Source organism: Hirundo rustica, chromosome 23, assembly GCF_015227805.2.
Source record: "Hirundo rustica isolate bHirRus1 chromosome 23, bHirRus1.pri.v3, whole genome shotgun sequence".
Lineage (NCBI taxonomy): Eukaryota > Metazoa > Chordata > Aves > Passeriformes > Hirundinidae > Hirundo > Hirundo rustica.
Window position 1 is genome coordinate 1,857,428 of NC_053472.1, and position 18,441 is coordinate 1,875,868.

At 50.0% G+C, this 18,441-nt stretch overlaps 2 protein-coding genes across 5 annotated transcripts in view; one reads left to right on the forward strand and one right to left on the reverse strand.

Annotated features, from left to right (window-relative positions):
• Positions 1 to 3,315: 3,315 nt before the first annotated feature.
• Positions 3,316 to 6,184, reverse strand: TMEM218 (transmembrane protein 218). 2 transcript variants are annotated; one of them, XM_040085118.1, is made up of 3 exons: positions 6,081 to 6,184; positions 5,399 to 5,501; positions 3,316 to 3,840 (listed from the first exon to the last, which is right to left on the reverse strand). In XM_040085118.1, the coding sequence occupies exons 1-3, from the start codon at positions 6,182 to 6,184 to the stop codon at positions 3,706 to 3,708; spliced, it is 342 nt and encodes a 113-aa protein (XP_039941052.1). In that variant the 3' UTR covers positions 3,316 to 3,705. The 2 variants fall into 2 exon arrangements, with proteins under 2 accessions (XP_039941052.1, XP_039941051.2); XM_040085117.2 differs by lacking the exons at positions 5,399 to 5,501; positions 6,081 to 6,184 and adding an exon at positions 5,085 to 5,310.
• A 12,026-nt stretch (positions 6,185 to 18,210) lies between these two features.
• The window catches only part of PKNOX2 (PBX/knotted 1 homeobox 2), a 91,700-nt gene continuing 91,469 nt past the window's right edge, over positions 18,211 to 18,441 (forward strand). For all 3 annotated transcript variants that reach the window (XM_040085258.2, XM_040085256.2, XM_040085261.2), the window contains exon 1: positions 18,211 to 18,275. The gene's annotated coding sequence lies outside the window, so the exon portion shown is untranslated. The remainder of the gene's footprint in view (positions 18,276 to 18,441) is intronic.

Here is an 18,441-nt window from a genome sequence, read left to right on the forward strand (position 1 = left end):
TGCTGCCATGGGACAGATCCCACCTCAAATGGTCTCTTTGGGATCGGCAGGTGCAGCTTTTGTGCTCTTCTGCAGGTGACCCCTCAGTGCCGCACCGCAGCGATGCCATTCACCAGGAGCGGCTTGGGAGGAGGCTGCACGGATTTTGGGGTCTGCTGGGAAGGTGGAGAGGTGGCTGGGGCTGTGATTACCTATGCAAGGAGCAGCTGGCAAAGGCTGAAGGGCTTTTTAATTAGCAGCCAAAGGCAAATCAAGATCCAACAGCGGGGAAGCTGAAGTCAGCAAAGTCAAGGTGGAAATCTGAGGGCAGTTTTTCCAGCGAGGGTAATTAAGTGCCAGCAGAGAGCAGCGTGAGACATGAGGAATTGCCGTCATTCAAGGACCTTAAATCAAGGAGAGGAGTTTCCCCCGCAGACACTCCTGCTCCTTCCATCTCTGCTTTGGCACTGCTCTCTGCCCTCAGGCTGCTCAGCCTGGCACTACCCGGGCACGAATCCTGGTGCAGGGGCGTCCCTGCTCATTTCTAACCGGCCAGGCAGAGAATTTAGGGAGGGAAAAGGGCTGCTTTTCCAGCTGACCTGAAAGCAGCCAGCCTGCCTTCATCCTGGACCTGGGGTCTTTTACCACGACAGATTTCTTGCGCCGAGGTTCAGCCCGAGGTTTTTTTTGCTTGCACCTCGGGACTCAGCAGATCTGGTTCTCTCATCCTGCCGGAGGAAGGCTTGGATCAGTTTGGGCTGGTGTTGGTTTTCTTATCTTCTTTTATTCTTCGTGTTGGAGCCGGGATTAGTGCACAGGAGTCATGGTTTGGTGTTTGGACTCGGTGTTTATCAATTCTTATCTATATTACAGCTTCACGAGTTGTCAGCTCGAACCAGCAGGTTAGAAAACGGAGGTAAAACGGACTCAGACAACGCCCCAAATCCTCCATATTGCTTCACATACATTTTACTATATTCTAAAAATCTTAAAATCTAAATTTCCAGTATTCCAACAGGCTGGGGCAAGGCTCCTTGTCTATAACATCCTCCAAAGTCCCCAAATCCCCACCAGCAGCTGAGAGGTTGGGGTTTAAACAAACCTGCCCTCCTGTGGCACATTTATTCCAAAATAAAGGATCAGGCTGCTAGATGGAGGCAGATGTGCTAGCAAGAGTTTATCCTCTAGGAGCTGGAGCTTTGGGATGGGGATGGAAGCAAAAAATCATCATTTGGGGCTGGTTGGGAGGCAGCTCTGGCTCATACCAATTCCTTGACGTGGTCTTTCCTTTTCAAAAAATAAACAGGAACCATTTGGAAAGCCCCTATGTGGGGAGGAGCAGAACTCCCCAGAATAAATAAATACGCAGAGAGCCCGGGGCTGAGTTCATCCAGCTGGTTGTTCCCCACTGCCAGGGATTGTGAAGGAGGAGGATGAAGCTCAAAATGTCTCAGTGGGGGTGAGAGCACGTGAGGCTCTTTCCCCATTTAATGGGATTTTTGGGAAAATGCAGAAATGGCCTCCTTTAGCAGGATCTACTGTGTCCCTCTTGCAGCAACAGCTTTCTGCTCTCCCCAAAAGAACTGCCGCACTATCAGCCTTTCGACTCATTTTAGTCACAAACAGTTTAAGGGGACAGAAAAAGCACTTATTTTGGGTTGAATTACAGCAAAAAATGGGGAGAAGTTTCACATTCCTGCTTTCAGGGCCGGGTTTTTAGTGCCCCAGCTGCTTTTGCCGTGGTTTCCCTCCCATTTGCTGGCCTGAAGCCCTGGTGAAACGCTGCTGTGGCTTCACTGAGGCTCCCCAAATCATCCCACAAACACAGGGATAACAACACAGCAGGCACAGGGCTGGAGCCGCCAGACAAACGCCGTGCTCATAAACGTTATCAAGATGCTGAATTAAATATGAATTTTGTTTCAGGCGTGGAATCAAAATCACCAAGAGACCCCAATGTGCTTGTGTTGCACAAACACTCAGCATTTCCTCAACACACTCCTTCGGCTCCCTCGGACACGGGCAGCAGGACAGAAAGGGATTGAGCATGGCTGCAGTTTGGAAAGTGGAGATGCCTCTTCTCTGCTTTTTTTGGGGACTGTACTTCTATTTTTTAGCTGATTGAGTCAGTGCTCTGGGGTGCTGGGGCATTTTCTGCCGGGGAAGCATCACCTCCACGCCCACTGGCTCTGCCTTATCAATCTTTCATGTCCTGAAAGCCCTGCTTGGTGACTGGCAGCTGTCAGGACAGGGCTGGAAAAAAGCCAGTCGGTTCTTTAATTTACTGTCTTCAGTTCAAAATGAAAAATAATAGTAATAAAAAAAATCTCTAAAAAAATTAAAAATCTGAGTTTCTGCCCTCAAGTTTTTGGCTGTGTTGACCCTGACCACTGCTCAGGGTTGGCTCACTGGTTCTGACCTCTCTGCCTGCTCAGCCATGGAAGGCTGAGCAGCTCCATCCCCATGGGGCTGGAGAACACGAGCCATAACAGAACCCACCTCACCCTGTGACCTGGGCACTGGTGCAGCAGGGAGGGTAAAGGCTCCTTCCCTGCTACAAAACAGCCACAGGATGCTCCAGAGACCACCAAAAAAAAGCTTTTCTTCTGCAATTTAAAAGCCTTTTGAGATTTCGTGCAAGAAAACAAACTGCTGCCACTGAGAGCACAGAGCAGCAGTGGCTGTGCAGACCGCTCGTGCCACCGCTGCTCAGGTTCCTCTCAGCACAGGCCGATGGCTGGGCTCTGCTTCAGGACTGTTCCAAAGGCTTCCACCCAAAAACAGGGACAAAACTGGGATTCAACCCCATTGCTGCTCCTGCAAAACACAGAGAGTGTTTTCTCCTGCAAGAGGGGGAAATAGGGACAGGGAAGGTGTTGGAATTGACCAGCAGCTTCAGCAGGATCTATGCTAGAATTGAGCGATGCTTTGAAGTTTTAGGGAAGCAGCAGCTCCGAGCCTTTGGCAGCAGCCAGGGTGACACCTCAGGGCCTCCACAGGCGTTCAACACACAGGTACAACACTTTTCCATGGCTGGCAGGACTGCCCAGCACAAGGGAGGGCAGACACAGCTCTTCCCCCACTGCTGGGGAGGGCAGAGTTCCATTCGCTGTTCTGGCATCACTCTGCGTGTTATTCACTCCCCACTCCAAAGCCCCTGATTTCCAGTCCAAGGGACCATCCCAAATAATCCATGGCCACACACTGATGGTCGTTTGGTTTCTTTTTCTCAACCCCCCACATCTGCCCCAGAAAAAGGCAGTTCTCATGGGCACTGTCACCACAGTGTGGCCAAATGTGACATCCCTGTGGAATAAATAAAGCCTGAGTCGGGGATTTCTCAAAGAGTTTTATTCAACCACAGTGAAAAAGGAGCAGTAACAAACATCTCTTGTGGGTAACAGTAACAAACCATCTCGGTTCAGGTCAATGCACTGAACCAGGAGCAGCACCAAGTTCCTGGATCTCAGCTCTCCTGTAAACGAGAGCAGGATCCAGAGGTTCACACACCTTTGCAGGTGCAGAGCCTTGAACCCCCAGGGGAAGAAGGGGCTCGTGCTCAGACCAAACTTTGCTTTTTAAGATGAAGCAAAGACTTCACTTTCTTCGCTGGCTCTTCCTGAGCTCAGAAAGAACACCGTGGTCACCTCCAGAACAGTCTCCTGGGGTCTCTCTCTGGTTTATTCCCATGAAATCGGGATTTGCTCTTTGCAGAGATTGCTGTCTCTAGCTGCTGTGGAGCGGCTTGGCATACAAAGGCTCCATGAGGTGATAAATCAGGAACAGGAAGAGGCACCCGAGGAAGACCAGGCTCATCACAGCCAGGAGGATGAAGCGGCCAATGAGGAAGGTGTCCACAATCTGCAGGGAGGAGAAACACAAAGAACCCAGCACGTCACAGCCCCAGCCTGCTCCAGGAGCCTGGAGGGAGCACGCTATGTCCTGGAAATAGGAACCACTGGGGCTCCCCCAGATTTCCCTCCTTGCTTTTCATCCCTGGCCATGGGCACTCTCTGGGATGCACAGTGTGCAACGAACGAGAACAAGAATCCCTGCAAAAAGCTGTTGGGAATGTTAATGTGGAGCAGCACAGTCCTGAGCAGAGGGAAGAGACAGCAGTCAAGCCCTGAAGCAGTTCTCCCCATCACAAACCTCCAGCCCTGCTTCCCTTTCAGAAGGGAGACAGTGAGAAAAGAAAAAAAAAAAAAGCTATGGTAGCTAGGCAAGACACAAAGAGAAGCCCAGAGCGAGGAGGCTGTTTATGAAATCCCCTCTCTGCTCCCCAGACCCCCCAGAGCTCTGCTCAGCCCCGGCTCAGCTTTATCCATCGCATTAGCTCAGCCCTGGTGCTCCTGCAGAGAGTCTCTGGTGAGCCAAGCGCCGGCTCCTTCTGCACGTTTCACTTTTTAATTAGCCAATTAGCAGAGTTTTGGTGCAGAAAGCCCAGGTCATGTATTATTGATAGGCAGGGCAGGTCCAGTCCAATTGAAGATCCGTAAAGAAGAAATAAGCTTTCCAATTCCATTTGCCTCCCGGGCAACAAACACGCACTGGGCTGCCCTTCATCTCACTCCTAACCTTCAGACGAGCAGGTCAGATGTGACACGGGCAGGAGAAAAGAACGTTACAAGTATCTTTTAGTAGGGATTTACGCAGAACAAGAACCAGAAGAGCAATAATTAACATGAGTTAATAATAGAACAGAGGAAGCGGCGCCTGAAAGGCCCCAAAACTTTGTGTATTCAAAGCCCAAAGAGCTCTGGGAGAGCTCAAGGCGGCAGATCCAAAAACGGGGGCAGATCCCTGTGCCTGACAACGCAGACGGCATCATGCTGAAGCACGGCAAGAGCCGACAAGAGAGCTAAAGAGCTGTAGCTGGGCTTTAATCAGAAAAGAGAGCTGAGGGGAAAGCGAAAGGCTGCAGAATTGGAAGGGAAACGATAAGGAAAGGGAAAGGCAGAGAGGGAGCAGAGGCTGCTGGAGCTGGGAGGGACCAGAGCAGGAGGGCACAGAGCCCCAGGGGACGGGAGGAGGGGAGCCAAACCCCACGGGTCAGGCGGACTAGTGTGTAAATCAGCAATTTAGTTAGAGAAATTAATAGTTACCTGCTCCAAAGCCTGTGCCAGCGGAAGAAGGAGCCGCAGGGGACCAAAAAGGCAGCACGGGGCAATCCCCTTGGGCACCGGGGATGGTGCCGGGGCTGTCGCTGAGGTCAAAGCCCATTCCCGGGGCTCAGGGCATCCTTGCGGCCCATCCCCGGGGAAAAGACGCATCCGAGGCCATCCCCAAGGAAAAGGCTCATCCCCGGGACTGCAGGGCAAGAGCCGGGGCCGTGCCTCGCTCTCCGGGCCCATCCCGGGGCCTCGGGGCACGGCCGGGGCACCGCCCCTCCCTCCCGGCCCCTCATGCCCGGGCTCACCTCCTCAGCGCCGGCTGGGGCCGGGCTCTCGCCCTCCCGGGGGAAGAGCACCAGCGCGGCCGTGAGCGCGGCGGCTCCGAGCGCCACGGGCACCGCGGCGACCCTGCGGCGACAGCGGGGCGAGCTCAGCACCGGCGGCACCGAACCCCCGCGCCCACCGGGCCGGGCCCGAACCCCCGCGCCCACCGGGCCCGATCCTGCCCGGTCCCCGTCCCCGCGCCCACCGGGACGGGCCCGAACCCCCGCGCTCACCGGGACGGGCCCGAACCCCCGCGCTCATCGGGGCGGGCCCCAATCCCCGCGTCCACCGGGACGGGCCCCAATCCCCGCGCCCATCGGGGCGGGCCCGAAACCCCGTGTCCACCGGGCCCGATCCCGCCCCGTCCCCGCGCCCACCGGGCCCGATCCCGACCCCTTCCCCGCGCTCACCGGGCCCGATCCCGCCCGGTCCCGCGCTCACCGGGCCCGATCCCGCCCCGTCCCCGCGCTCACCGGGCCCGATCCCGCCCCGTCCCCGCGCTCACCGGGCCCGATCCCGCCCGGTCCCGCGCTCACCGGGTCCGATCCCGCCCCGTCCCCGCGCTCACCGGGCCCGATCCCGCCCCGTCCCCGCGCTCACCGGGCCCGATCCCGCCCGGTCCCGCGCTCACCGGGCCCGATCCCGCCCCGTCCCCGCGCTCACCGGGCGCGGCCGGCGCGGGCCAGCGCCAGCACGAGCAGCAGCGCCATGGCCCAGAGCAGCAGCAGCGCCAGCACCCCCGGCCCCACGCCCAGCGCGCCCGCCATGCCGCCCCGCGCCGCCGCTTCTGCCTAGCAACCGCGCGGCGCCGGCCAATCAGCGCTGCCCGCGGGGCGCCCCGCACTGTCTATTGGCTGAGGGGCGGAGGGCGGGGGCGCGGCCGCCGCTGTCCCGGCGTTTCCCATTGGCTGAGGGTGGAGGGTGGGCGGGGCTTTAGGAGCGTCGCAGTAGGCGGGGGCGCGCCGGGGAAACCAAACCCGATCGCGGCTCCGATCCCGATCCTGGTTCCTATCCCGATCCCAGCCCCGATCCCGGTCCTCATCGCGGCCCCCACCCCGGTCCCAGTCCTATTGAACCCCTGCCCTCGTGGCCTGATGGAATCCGCGGGATTCCGCTCCAGCCTCTCCCCGTCCCGCGGCACAGCCCCCGTCCCAGAGCTCGCAGATGCTCCCGGTGGAACGGGAATTTCCCTCCCCTCCCCTCCCGGTGCAGACGGATCGGTGCCTCATTACCTCGCGCTGGCCGGTGCCACCCAGCTCCTGCGCACCCTGCTGCAGGGAGCGCCGCTGAACACGCTTTCACCCAAAAACCCTAAAAACGGAGTTGTCCACACCCTTAATTATATTTCGGGCCAAAATCAGGCAGATTTCGTTAATACAGTAACGCTGACGTGGGGTCTACAACAGGGTTTTGGAACAGCCATGCTGGGGGTCTGGGGCAGCCAAGCCAAACTAGGGAGGTTTGTCCATGCTACAAGCATCTTTTGGTATCAAGACAAGAGGAATTCCCATTTAAAATAAATATTTCAGCCTGTTTATAAATCCTGTCTCTTCGCCATCACATCTTGCCGATCACACCCAGGCCAGTGTGGTTTGATGAGTGACTTTATCATAGGATCTCAGAATTACAAATTAGTTTGGGTTGGAAAGGACTTTAAAGACGATCTAGTTCCAACCCCAGGCACTCCAGGCTCACCTACCATTTAACCCGAAAAAACCTGAACACCGATATTTTCCGTCTCAACCCCTTGAAGTCTGCAACACCTCGGCTGCATAAAATGTCACCTGAGCGGGCATTTTTTCTGTCGCTTCTTTCAAGGGGAGGAATAAACCAGCGGTTAATTATTCTGTGCAGCACCAACCTGCCTTTCCCTGTGATGGAATCAGTGTCGCCAGCATGACACCAAATGCTCCAGCGAGCAGAACGCAAACCGTCTCCCACACCTGCCTTGACTTGGCATAGAGTGGCAACCGGCTGCCAACATATTAAAAACGTATGTTTGATAGCAAATTCCTTCCTGCTCCGCTTCCTGTTGTTAATTTCACCAGGCAGGGCTTTTTCCCCTCTGCAATCCCTGCCCTGTTGATGTCCATCTCTGCCCTTCTTTTCCCAGTCTTTCTCTTCTGTTGTTCCCTGTGCTTCCTGCTGGCAATGAGCAGTGGAACGTTTGCTCCCGTTGTTTGGGAATCTCCCTTTGCTTTTCTCTGTTTTCTCATTTCTTTCTTTCTTTTTTTTTTTTTTTTTTTTTTTTTTAAACCAGGTAGTTTCTAAGCCCCCAAATTTCTTTTTCAAAGTGCTGTTTTCAACTGGAGCTTTCTCCTTCTGCCATTCCTTTTGCATCCTTTGCCTTTTCATCCAGAAGCGACAAGTTTTATTCATCAGCCAATAAGGCTTTTCCTTGGCCTATTTTTCTCTTGTACCTCTTACCCACAGCTTTTCTAATGGCCTCGTTAACATCTTCCCATATTGATTGGGTTTTTATTCCTCATCTCCATGTCTTGGTGCTGCCTTGGTAGTTTCTTGATACTAGCAACAGCAATGTTAAGCCAGTTTAAGAGTTTGAAGCAGAGAGCTTGAATCGTCCAGCTGTTGATCCTGCTGGTGGACCACACCACAGCCCAGATATTTGGTCAGAAGTTGAAGAATAAATGCAATGTACAGCCCAGCAAACTGTATATTGCATACATGGCATTCATATATACACCCAATGGCCAGCTCTGAGCCATTGTTGGTTTTAACCCCATCATGGCAGTAGGGCTGAGGGTAACTCAAGCACAGCTTTGGAGTTTAAACAATGTCCAGCAGCCCAACCCCCTCCAAAACACTTATATATTTATCCCTTTAATATTAAATGTTTTCACTATTTAATAATATATAGATACATAATGTATTACATATGATACATAGTATTTAATAATATACATTTGCACAGCCCGTATGGTATCACAGCAAGGTTTCTCTGAGCACAATGAAGGCAAATGGGAAACCCACAGACAAGGAAAACTGGGAAAACCAACCCCATTGGTGCGATATTTCCACGCACGACCTTCGCCAGAAATTTCTTCAACTCATCTGCAACAAAGCTCGTCATCCTGAACACGTCCCTCTTCTGCATCTCAGCCTCCTCCCAGCATCAGAAATGCCTTGCTGAGGATTTGCCTTGCAGACTGCTCCATCAGCCCATCAGCTGAACGCAAAAATCTGAGTTTATTGCCCAAGAATCAGTTATTGCTGGCCTAAAATGACTTTTCCTTCCAGCGTTTACCTGCTGGCGTTTGGTCCCTTTTATTGCTCGTGTCAGTGTTGCATGGCACCTGGAAAAACGGAGTAACAGAAAGTGTGAGAAAGGCAATGCTGGATATAACAGGTGAATAAAAACATGGGAGAGCAGCAAATATTGAGGATTTTTGTGTTGTTCGCGTGACTCTGGGAGAAGTCTCATATTTGTGGTGTTTTTTTCCAGGATAACTGTTGATGTAGGGAAGTTTGCTGGTGTCACACATTCAGGTTCCTCCGAGAATTTGGATTTGCACCATGTGGCATCTGCACTCAAACCCTTGTGCTGGGGACAGGACACATCAAAGTGATGACAAATGACGCGGGGATGATTAATTCCAGCTCCAACGTGTTGGATATCCATAATATAGGTACCATAAAGCCTTTCCTGGCAAGGTTCTCAAGCAATAATCTGCTTTAAATAAGGAAAAGCGGAGTCATACAGATGCTGTTGGAGGCTCATGGCCCAGAAAACCCAGTTCAAAGGATTTATTTGAGCACAAATAATTCAGTGTTGTCCCGTGGATGGGTGCTGCTGTCCTGCCAAAGAAAAGGGGTGGTTTGAAGGCTGCCTCATCACTGTGGATAGTTTTTCCCAAGGAAGAGATCAGGGAATTGGGGCATTTCTTAGCAAAGGCGTGACAAAGATCCTGAGGCTGGCATTGGATGAAATGGGCTTGGCAGAGAGATGCAATTAGTGCTGAGGCTAATTAAAGAGGACGGAGAGCTCACCTTCCTTCAAATCCTGCAAGATAGGATCACGTGGATCAAAGCTCTTTTGTGAGAGGAGCAGCCCCTAGAAACAGAGCGGGTTTGGGTCAGGATGGCTTCTTTTGGGTTAAAACCTGCAAATCCACCATGCCCAGCTCATCCTGGTGGCCAAAATAACCAACATGGCCTAAGTGTCCAACGATAATAAATGATCAAACTCTTGGTGGAGGAGTTGGAAGCGCTGAGGGGACTGATTTAAAACTGCTCGCGCCGTCGTGAGACTTCCAGTTTTACGGCTGGAGCTCCCCGGTGCTCCAATATTAGAATTAAAAAGAAACAGGCGTTGATGCAAGAAAGAAAATATTCTGCTCCTGATTTAAAGACTAGCGAATTGCTAAATATTTTTATTAGTGGCAAATTTGCAGCTTGCTGGAACTAATTTCACGCCCGGTAGATATGGAGCTTAAGCTGGGAATGGCGTTAAATTACTCTCTCGTAAGGGTGTTTAAGCCTTGTGATGGGGATCTGTTGGATGGTGGGGACCTGTCTGGGGACCCCTTTTTTGGGGGGGATTCCTTGTGGTTTGGGAGTCTGGAGATGGTGGTTGGGGAAAAGAGTGCGAGTACACACTTAACGTTTCATCCTTGGTGTGAAAGGAATCATCATGCAACCCTCATTTGCATAAATTTGCTTACGGGGTTTTGCTGCAAACCAGTGTGGTCATGAGGCCCCAAGGTTCTTTCAGCCTGGGAAGGCGTTATTTATGCTTTAGGGGTATTTTGGAGATTACTCAGGATACCCAGCATTTAGCTGATTTTGTTAATTTTAACATTTGTTTAATCAATTATAAAAATGTACTGAATTGATTTAGAAAAAAATTATTCATTTTAATTGATTTTTTTAAAAAATTCAGAATATTCCATATTTAGTGGATTTAAGAGATGGGTACTTGCCTTCTGCACTAATTTTTTCCATGTTTTCTTTGTTGGCCAGATGTTTTACAGCTTGCCAATGGTTTTCCAGCCCAAATCCCTCCCTCGTCCTCCTGCAAAGTTTCAGAGTGCACTGGGAACCACCCAGCTTAATGCTGGGGAAAAAAACCCATCCCGTTTCAGCTTGGCCAGATACAAACTGGGACAGGTGCAGGTGTGGGGTCAGGGGATGTGGAGTCCAGAAAGCAAAGAGGAGGCGTCAGGAGGATCCAATTACTTCTCTAAAAATACTGCCAGGAGGGTAGCAGTGGTAAACAAGAGCTATTTAAATCCTTCAGTCCACTTTCTCTGATGGGAAATACGAGGTTAAATAGTTCTTTCCGACTTACCTGGAGGACACTTCTGGCTGAGAAGCACTGAGTTGTCCTTTCCCAAAGAGAAAACCCCTCAAAAAAGAAAGTTAAAATAATAGGAGAGGGTTAGTAATGTCTCCAGTGGGGATAGAGCTCTCCCTCACAGGAACCCACTTCAGATTATCTTTTTCTAGCTGATGGCGGAAATCAATTTTAATCATCCTGACGGGAAATGAGGATGTAAGACTTCAAACAGCATAAATCCTGCAACATTCAAAAATAATAAAATGGAATATGAAGTCACTTTTCAAATGGGAAAAAAAAAAAAAATTCTCATCCCAGCAAGTGGAAATGCCTCTAAAAGGCCCTGGTTGGTGATGGGAGAGAAAATATTTCCCACTGTGGGACAAGACTGGAACAACCCTGGAGAAGGTGGATGGAGGAAGAGAGGGTGTCTCTGTCATCACACCTTATGATTCCTCTTATGGTTCACATCACTCCCAAGTGGGAGGAAGCTGGTAATTATTTGGGTTTGGTGACTTGCTATAGTAAATGCAACTTTAGTTCAGTCCAGTAAATTTATAGATTGGTGCAAATAAAGTTTCGGATACTTGGTTCTCTGAAGTTCAAGCAACTGCTGCAGTTTCCCTAAATACCCTTTTAAAAGAAAGTTCCTGTAGTTGTCTCCTGGGAAGGTTTTAATGTCATCACCACACGAGGTGAGGTGTCCCCATGGATATGTCATATCGACAATATCACATGGGTTGATACTGTGGCAAAATCTGTTCCAGCCAAAGAGAGGAAGGAGGAGAGAAACTTCCTGAGAGATTGGAATTTGGCTGTAGAGACCTCCATTAGTGCTGCAAGGGACAGAGAAGACGCTAAGCTAAAGGAAGGAGGTAAAGAATCCATGGAAAATGAGTATAAGAAGATCGAGGGGAAAAAGAAAGACAAGAACAAGGTCTGGGGAGATGGTAACAATTAAAATTCGCTTTTCTAACGGCGTTCCCAAAGCCCACAGTCAAATGTTTTTCTGTGAAACTCCTATTTCCCACACATTTCCCCCAGAAATGCTATTTCCCACCAATCTTACCCTTAAAGAGTACCTGTATGGGTCCTCCACACATCATCACTTTGGAATCCTTTACCTGTGTAAACCTCCACTTCCTTTTCACCCCAGAGCTTTCAGGTGAGAAACCAAGAACATAATAGATAACGAAACCCACAGCGCCTCATTTTAAGCGGCTCACCCTCATCAGTTCTTTTGGTATTCTTCACAATGGCATTAATCACCGGCCCCTCATTAGACTTTAATGCGCCCATAATAATCATCTGTCATAATTCCATTGCAATTGAGCAGTCAATAATGTCTCAAAACTGGAAAGGCTTGAGCGATGGCAACATGGGATGTTGGGTGACTGAAAGCAACCAACAACTGCTGAAATGGCCCAGATTTATTGCTGAGACCCGCAGGACTTTCAGGCAGGTGGATTTTTTTGGCAGTCAGGCCTGTTTGCAGTTTTCAGTCTGGTTTTATTCTTGGCTCCTCGCAACACCTTTGTTCTCCCCCTTTTTTCATTTGACACGTATCGATTTTTTTTCCCTCTGTTTCCTGGGCTGCAGCTTAGAAATTATGTGGTTTTTTTGTTGTTGTTGTGTTTTTTTTTTCTTTTAAATTTAATTTCCTTCCCATTTGTGTATGTGATGGTAGGGAAATCAGTCGTGACGGGACCTGGCTGGGCCCAGCTCTGCTAGGTCAAAGGAGTTAACTTCAAAAGTCCCGGTGTTATCCTTAAGTTCACCTCTCCCTGACTCCTGAGCACATGGGATGTGATTTTTACACCTCCAGATTCAATTTCAAATTTTCACACGCCTCGGGGTTGTCAGTAAAAAGGATGTTCTCGTGTATCTGACCATCATGGTATTCAAACAACTCATGGCTTCATCCAACCACCTGTGGACAACAGAAGGATGGAGACCACCCTCCTCCCAGAGGCTCCTCTGGGCTGCACCGACCTCTCAGTTGTTTCTCCTCATTTCCAACCTAATTTTTTAAATTGCTGGTGGATGGGAAAAAAAAAAAAAAAAAAAAAAAGGAGATGAATCCTTCCTGCTGCATTATGACTTTGAGGTCCTTCCAAAACCCCACCCCAGTCGCCCTGTGTTCTGCAAGGGCACCGTTTTATTTCAGCCCAGGGGTTTTGGTCTCAGATCTCAGAGGTTTTCCATCCCAAGAGATGCATAAAACTAATTTTGCTTTTCTTCGCCCGCGGAGAAGATCTTGTGTAGTGCTTTGGTTTTCTCAGGTCCACTGGCAGCTCCCTGAGACAACTCTGGCAGCCAAGGATATGAATCACTGAGATGGTATTTAAGATCCTTCAGGTAACCTGCACAAGAACAAAAAAAAATAAAAGGGGCTAATCAAATGGCTTTGAGGGCTGTAAAAAAGCAGAATTCAATCCCTGCGAACTTTCCAAGATGTAATTTCAGAAGACATCAAAGATGGCATGAACCTAAGAAAGTAAAACTACTCAAAATTCAAAGTTTATAGTCCATCTGTCTCTTTGCTTCAGGGACCTGGTATTAAATTTATTGCTAAATAAAACAAATAAGCCTAGGAAAAGTCAGCGTTGAAATCTGCATACTCGTAAGAGAATTAGCAGAGCTCTCTTGTTATGATGGCTGCTTCTCAATTTGCATCTTTAAAGAGTTGTGACCATCTCTCCGCTTCTCCCTTCACCAGCTCCTGGGAAGCCAGGCTGGTGCTGGCATAGCTCAGTGAGGAGATGCTGCAGGTGAAGGTTGAGCTCCCATCATGGGCTGAACCCGAACGAGGATGGGGAACGAGCGCCAAAGCCCAGCCAAGGTGAAGAAACATCTCAGGTGGAGTCAAAAATTTAAAAGGGCAGGATCAGCATCTCCAGGTGCTGCAGGTACCCAAGGGAAACATTAACTGGAGGGGGGCTCAGCCTGTTGGCCAAGCCTGGTTTTGTTTTTGCAGTGTTTGCACAAGGTGTGGTTTTACAATTATTTATAATTTTTGTCTCTCCCCCTATGGGTGTCCCTCCAGCCCATCTCTATCACAGTCAGCTGACATTGCCTCTGGAAAACAGACTCCAAAGCTCGTCCAAGTGCTGGAGGTAAGTCACTTTAAACATCCAGAGCCTTCCTTTTATTTTTTATTTATCCCTGGAAATGCTTGGGAAAGGATCAGTCAGTCAGATGCCTTCAGTAACTTTGCACGGGAGAGCCCGAAGGAGCAGCAAAAACCAGCCGAGGACTTATTATGCCTTGAAATTAAACATTTAAGAGGAGTAAGTTGGCAGCAGGGATTTTCTAATCAAAATATATATAACCTGCCATTTATTCATCACTTGCCCTCTGGAAGGACCCCAAAACGCTTCCCTGGCTCAACAAGCCATCATTAACCCCACTCAGCCGGTGTGAGGAAGGGTGAAATCCCATTTTTTAGATCTTTTCCCACTCAGTCCCAGCTGCTTGGTGGATTTTTGCCCATCAGTTGGGAAAAATCCTTTGTTTTGGCTTTAGCTATTTTTATTATCAATCCATCAACCTCTCGCAAGACGCAAACCTAATCTTATTTAATCTTGCATAGGAAAACCTCTGGGAGTATAGAGCCATCCTGGCATTGATCATTTATTCTTAATATATCCTCCTTGTCCCCGTGGATTATTGATAAACCCTTTAATTATATTCTCCCATGTATTTATCTATTAGTTCTTGTGAAATTACATGCTCGTTTGTGCGTCTGAGATTGTTTTAAATGCGCGGTGGCTTCAAAAATAACGTTGTTGTCTCGGTGTTTTAAATCTTTTGGGGCTGACACTCTTATTATTCCCAGGAAAACCATGTGCACAGGTAAAATGAGGGGTTGTCCTGTGAGTAAGTGAAGGACCAAAAGTGGAGGGAAAATCGGGTTATATAGAAATCTTCCTTGAGCTAAACAGTTAAAATTTGAGAAATCCTTTGATTTCACCCCAAGCATTGTTGGGTTTGGACAGATGACTTGCTGTGTGCATGGTCCCTACACTGCTTTTAAGGCTGCATTGGTTGATGCTGAATTTTCTTCTCACTTCTTGAAAACCATTACTGGATAGTGTTTGGAAAAGTGTAAGAAAATATCAGTGTCCTTAAATAGCTCCCAAAAATCCAGCACAAATTTTAATGAGTGATTTGGATACAGATCCGAATGTAGCGCCCGAGCCAGAGGGATGAAGGTTTGGTGGGTACCACTGGGACAGTTTGGAGAAACACCCTGCCTGAAACACGTCCTAAATTGTCTTTAGGGATTTCTTTGTAGCATCTTTTATCTCCTGAGGACACCCTCCCTGGAATTTGGGAGGGACATTTTACCCCTCCAACCTGCTGCAGTGCTTAAGCCGGGCTCAGCCTCAAGGAAATGTCCCCAAACCCTGTCTTGTTTTTAATATCTATCATTGAATAATTTACCGGGTTTTGCTCTTATGCATCTTGCGGAGAATCCCGTCACAGTTTTTCTTCGAGAAATCTGACACGAGCAATAATACAATCTTGGAAAGAGAATTGAATTATTTATGGAGGAGCAGTGAAATGATGGAGACTAAACCTCTATATTTTATGTAATTTGTTTTCTCCTGAAGCCCGTTATGTAAAAATGTAAATATTGCTGGTTATGTATGTCGCTGCTCCTGCCAAATGTTTAATATTTCATCAAACCTGCTCCGAGTACTCGTCTCTTTTGGAAAGGACCCGTCCATGTCCTCTGGAATAAGTGCCAGTGAGTTTGTGGCAATTATATATTTACACCACTGACTTCACCTGTGCAAAAAAATCTCCCTGAGGTGCCCGTGCTCCAGCGTGGGGCATGGAAATGGCACAACCTCCAAGATCTGGGGGAATTTTGAGTGGAGGGGGTTTAATTTCAGGGAGGTTTTCCAGCAATCCGGATTGGGATAGGGATGGATAAAAGTGTCCGAAGGAGGGTTTCCTGGTTTGGGGGTTTGGACATGCTGTCCAGGGTGGGAAGAAGTGTGTTGGTACCCAAATTCTTCTCAGAAGAGATGCAGCCAGGCATCTCTGGTCCTGGAGATCTGGAGGCTCAGGGTTTGGAGGACGAGACCTGACCAAAAATAAAATCACTCAGTAATGACCTGCAGAAAGATGCTTTTTTGGGGGGGAAAAAGAAGTATGAGATTGAGAGTGAGAGAATTTTAATTTATCACAAAAAACCCCTCTCCAACAAGCTCCCATGGCTGAGTGATGAAGTGGCCAATCCAACTGGGAGATGTATTTTTTTAACCAGGGATGATAATTGATGATAATTAACCTCTGGAAGAAAACTCTCGGGGGAAGAAGCAGCTTTTGCCTTTGTGAAGGAATAATCTGGGCCTGGATACTTTCCCTGTAGTTTAAAAGTGAGATTCCAAAACCAGCGGAGGAATTGCTTTGGCGATTGGTAACAAATTGGGGAGGATAAATGAGGGATGCCCAAGGAGTGAACGTGGGATATTCAAGGATCAGATGTGGGATGCTTGAGGAACGAATGTGAGGAGCTTGTTGCTGCTGGCTCCATATGAAATATCCCTGTACCACGAGAACCCTAAAATTTTGAGCTCTTGGATGTTTTTGGCAATGATGCAGCTTAAAATATGCCCCGCATGTGCTTGCTCTTTTACATCCCTGCTTTCCGAGACGAGATGCGAGGAAGATGAGATGCCAAGTGTGGATGATCCAGTGGTCCTTTGATATCACGGTGATGGCTTTTCCATCTGCCTCCCCTTCTCTCTTCCTTTCCATTCCTCCAGCTTCTGCAAAACCCGAAATATTTTCTGTCTGGCATCCCCAGCTGGTTGAAACAACCGGCGACAGCTTTATGGCTCCTCATCTTTGCTCGCTTCTGTGGAATAGTAATAAGGGAGGGGAAAAACGTCCCACTGGCTGATTTACAAGGCAAGAAATTCCTATAAATCATTCCAACATCTCCAAAGGACTGGGAGGATGCTCTGAGTTCCCGCTGGTTTTCTCAGTGATGCAATGCAGTGATTTTTTTTTTTTAATTTTTTTTTTTTTTTTTTTTGAGGGGGGTGGGATTCATCCCAACCACTCACTGCATCTCTCTGTTATTTTATTGATGGATTCCAAGGGGGAGCCATCTATTTTCCCCTTGCTCCTCACTGGCCAACCCAAAGGACATGAGTGAGTGTTAGAGCCTGCTCCCAAGGAGGAAGCACAAACAGCGGAGCGAATATTTTCTGGATGGACTTCTTTTCGGGAGAAACTAGAAGGAGGGATTTAGGAATGCTGAGTTTTCAAGAGGCCACTTGTTCTGGAAAACTGAAGAGGAAAAATTAAAGTGTTTTTGGCTTCCTGGCCTTAAATTTAATTTGTTTGTCCACTTTCCCATTGCATCCCTGACCCTGTGGCCATCCCTTACACACCATTTAGTGCCCCAGGCTTGTACACCCCTCTGAAACTCTCTGGAGTCAGTTTTAACCTATTCCTTAACGTATTCCAAAGGAATTCTGGGACTCTTTTGAGTGACTCACTCCCCCACCCAATATCTTTAGGAAATGGGAAGAAATTCAGTGCTTATCATTAAAGCCATTCTTGATGGCATTTTTCATTAGGGAAGGTGATGGAAAATTGGGAGAAAAAAACCCCCCATGGCCAGACTGATCCAGAAAAATCTGTCCCCGTGGATTTTGCAACAAAATGTGGGAAAATTTGGCTGTAGGATTCAATGCTCCCAATGAACGTGATTCCAGGAAAACCTCATCTTCGGGTCTTTGGGAGAAAGAAGGGCAGCTGATGTCTCATCCCCAAAATTTGGGTAGGGGGAGCTAGGTCAGTAGCCCCCCCCCCAAAAAAGTAGCAATAATGGATATTTCCAAAATAAGAGTGTTTTGCCAGGGATAATGCCACAGGAGGGGTTTGGGGTGGGATTTCTCCGGGTACCCTAAATTTCACGGTTGTGCTGGGGGTGGACAGGTTTGGTAAGGCATCCCCGGGGGGGCTGGATGGAGGGGGGACCCCGAGGGAGTCCGGGGTTGGAGTCAGGGGAGCCCAAGGCTGCCTCTGAATCTGGGATGGCAAAATCATTCATGGGGGGAAAGGGGTGCGCGGAAATTCGGAGGGAAGCACATGCTGCTGGAAGGGCAATATATTTTGGGGGGTTAATAACGCGTGCGGGGCAGTGTATTTGGGAAACAGAGGCGGGGGGCGGATGCCGCTGGGGTGGCAGATGTGCTGTGGGGAGTGTGGCTGAGGGGATCAGGGGTGGCCGGGGGGGGTCTGAGCGCTGTCCTGGGGGGTGCGCAGGGGGCGGCTCGGTTTGGGGGCGGGGGGGCGTGAGCGGCGGCGGCCAGCAGGGGGCGCTGCGGGGCGCGGCGAGGGGGGGCGTGTCCGGGGGGCGTGTCCCGGCGGCGGGCAGGGCCCGGAGGAGGCGTGTCCCGGCGTGGGGGGCGTGGCGCGGCGGCCGGGGGGCGGGGCCTGTCGGCGGCGGCGCGGCGGGGCCGGGCGGGCGGGCGGGCGGCGAGCGGCGGCCGCGCTGTCAGGCCGGTGTCGGTGTGATGAAGATTGGCGGGCAGGTAGGGCTGTCACTCACGGCGGGGCCGCCGCGCGGGGGCGGGCGGAGCCGCGGAGCCCGGCGGACAAAGCGGCGCGGGCGGCGGGGCACGTGCGGCGACGGCGGGGACATCCCCCCCCCCTCCCCATCCCCACCCCCCCCCAGCCCCCATCCCCTCCGGTGCGGGA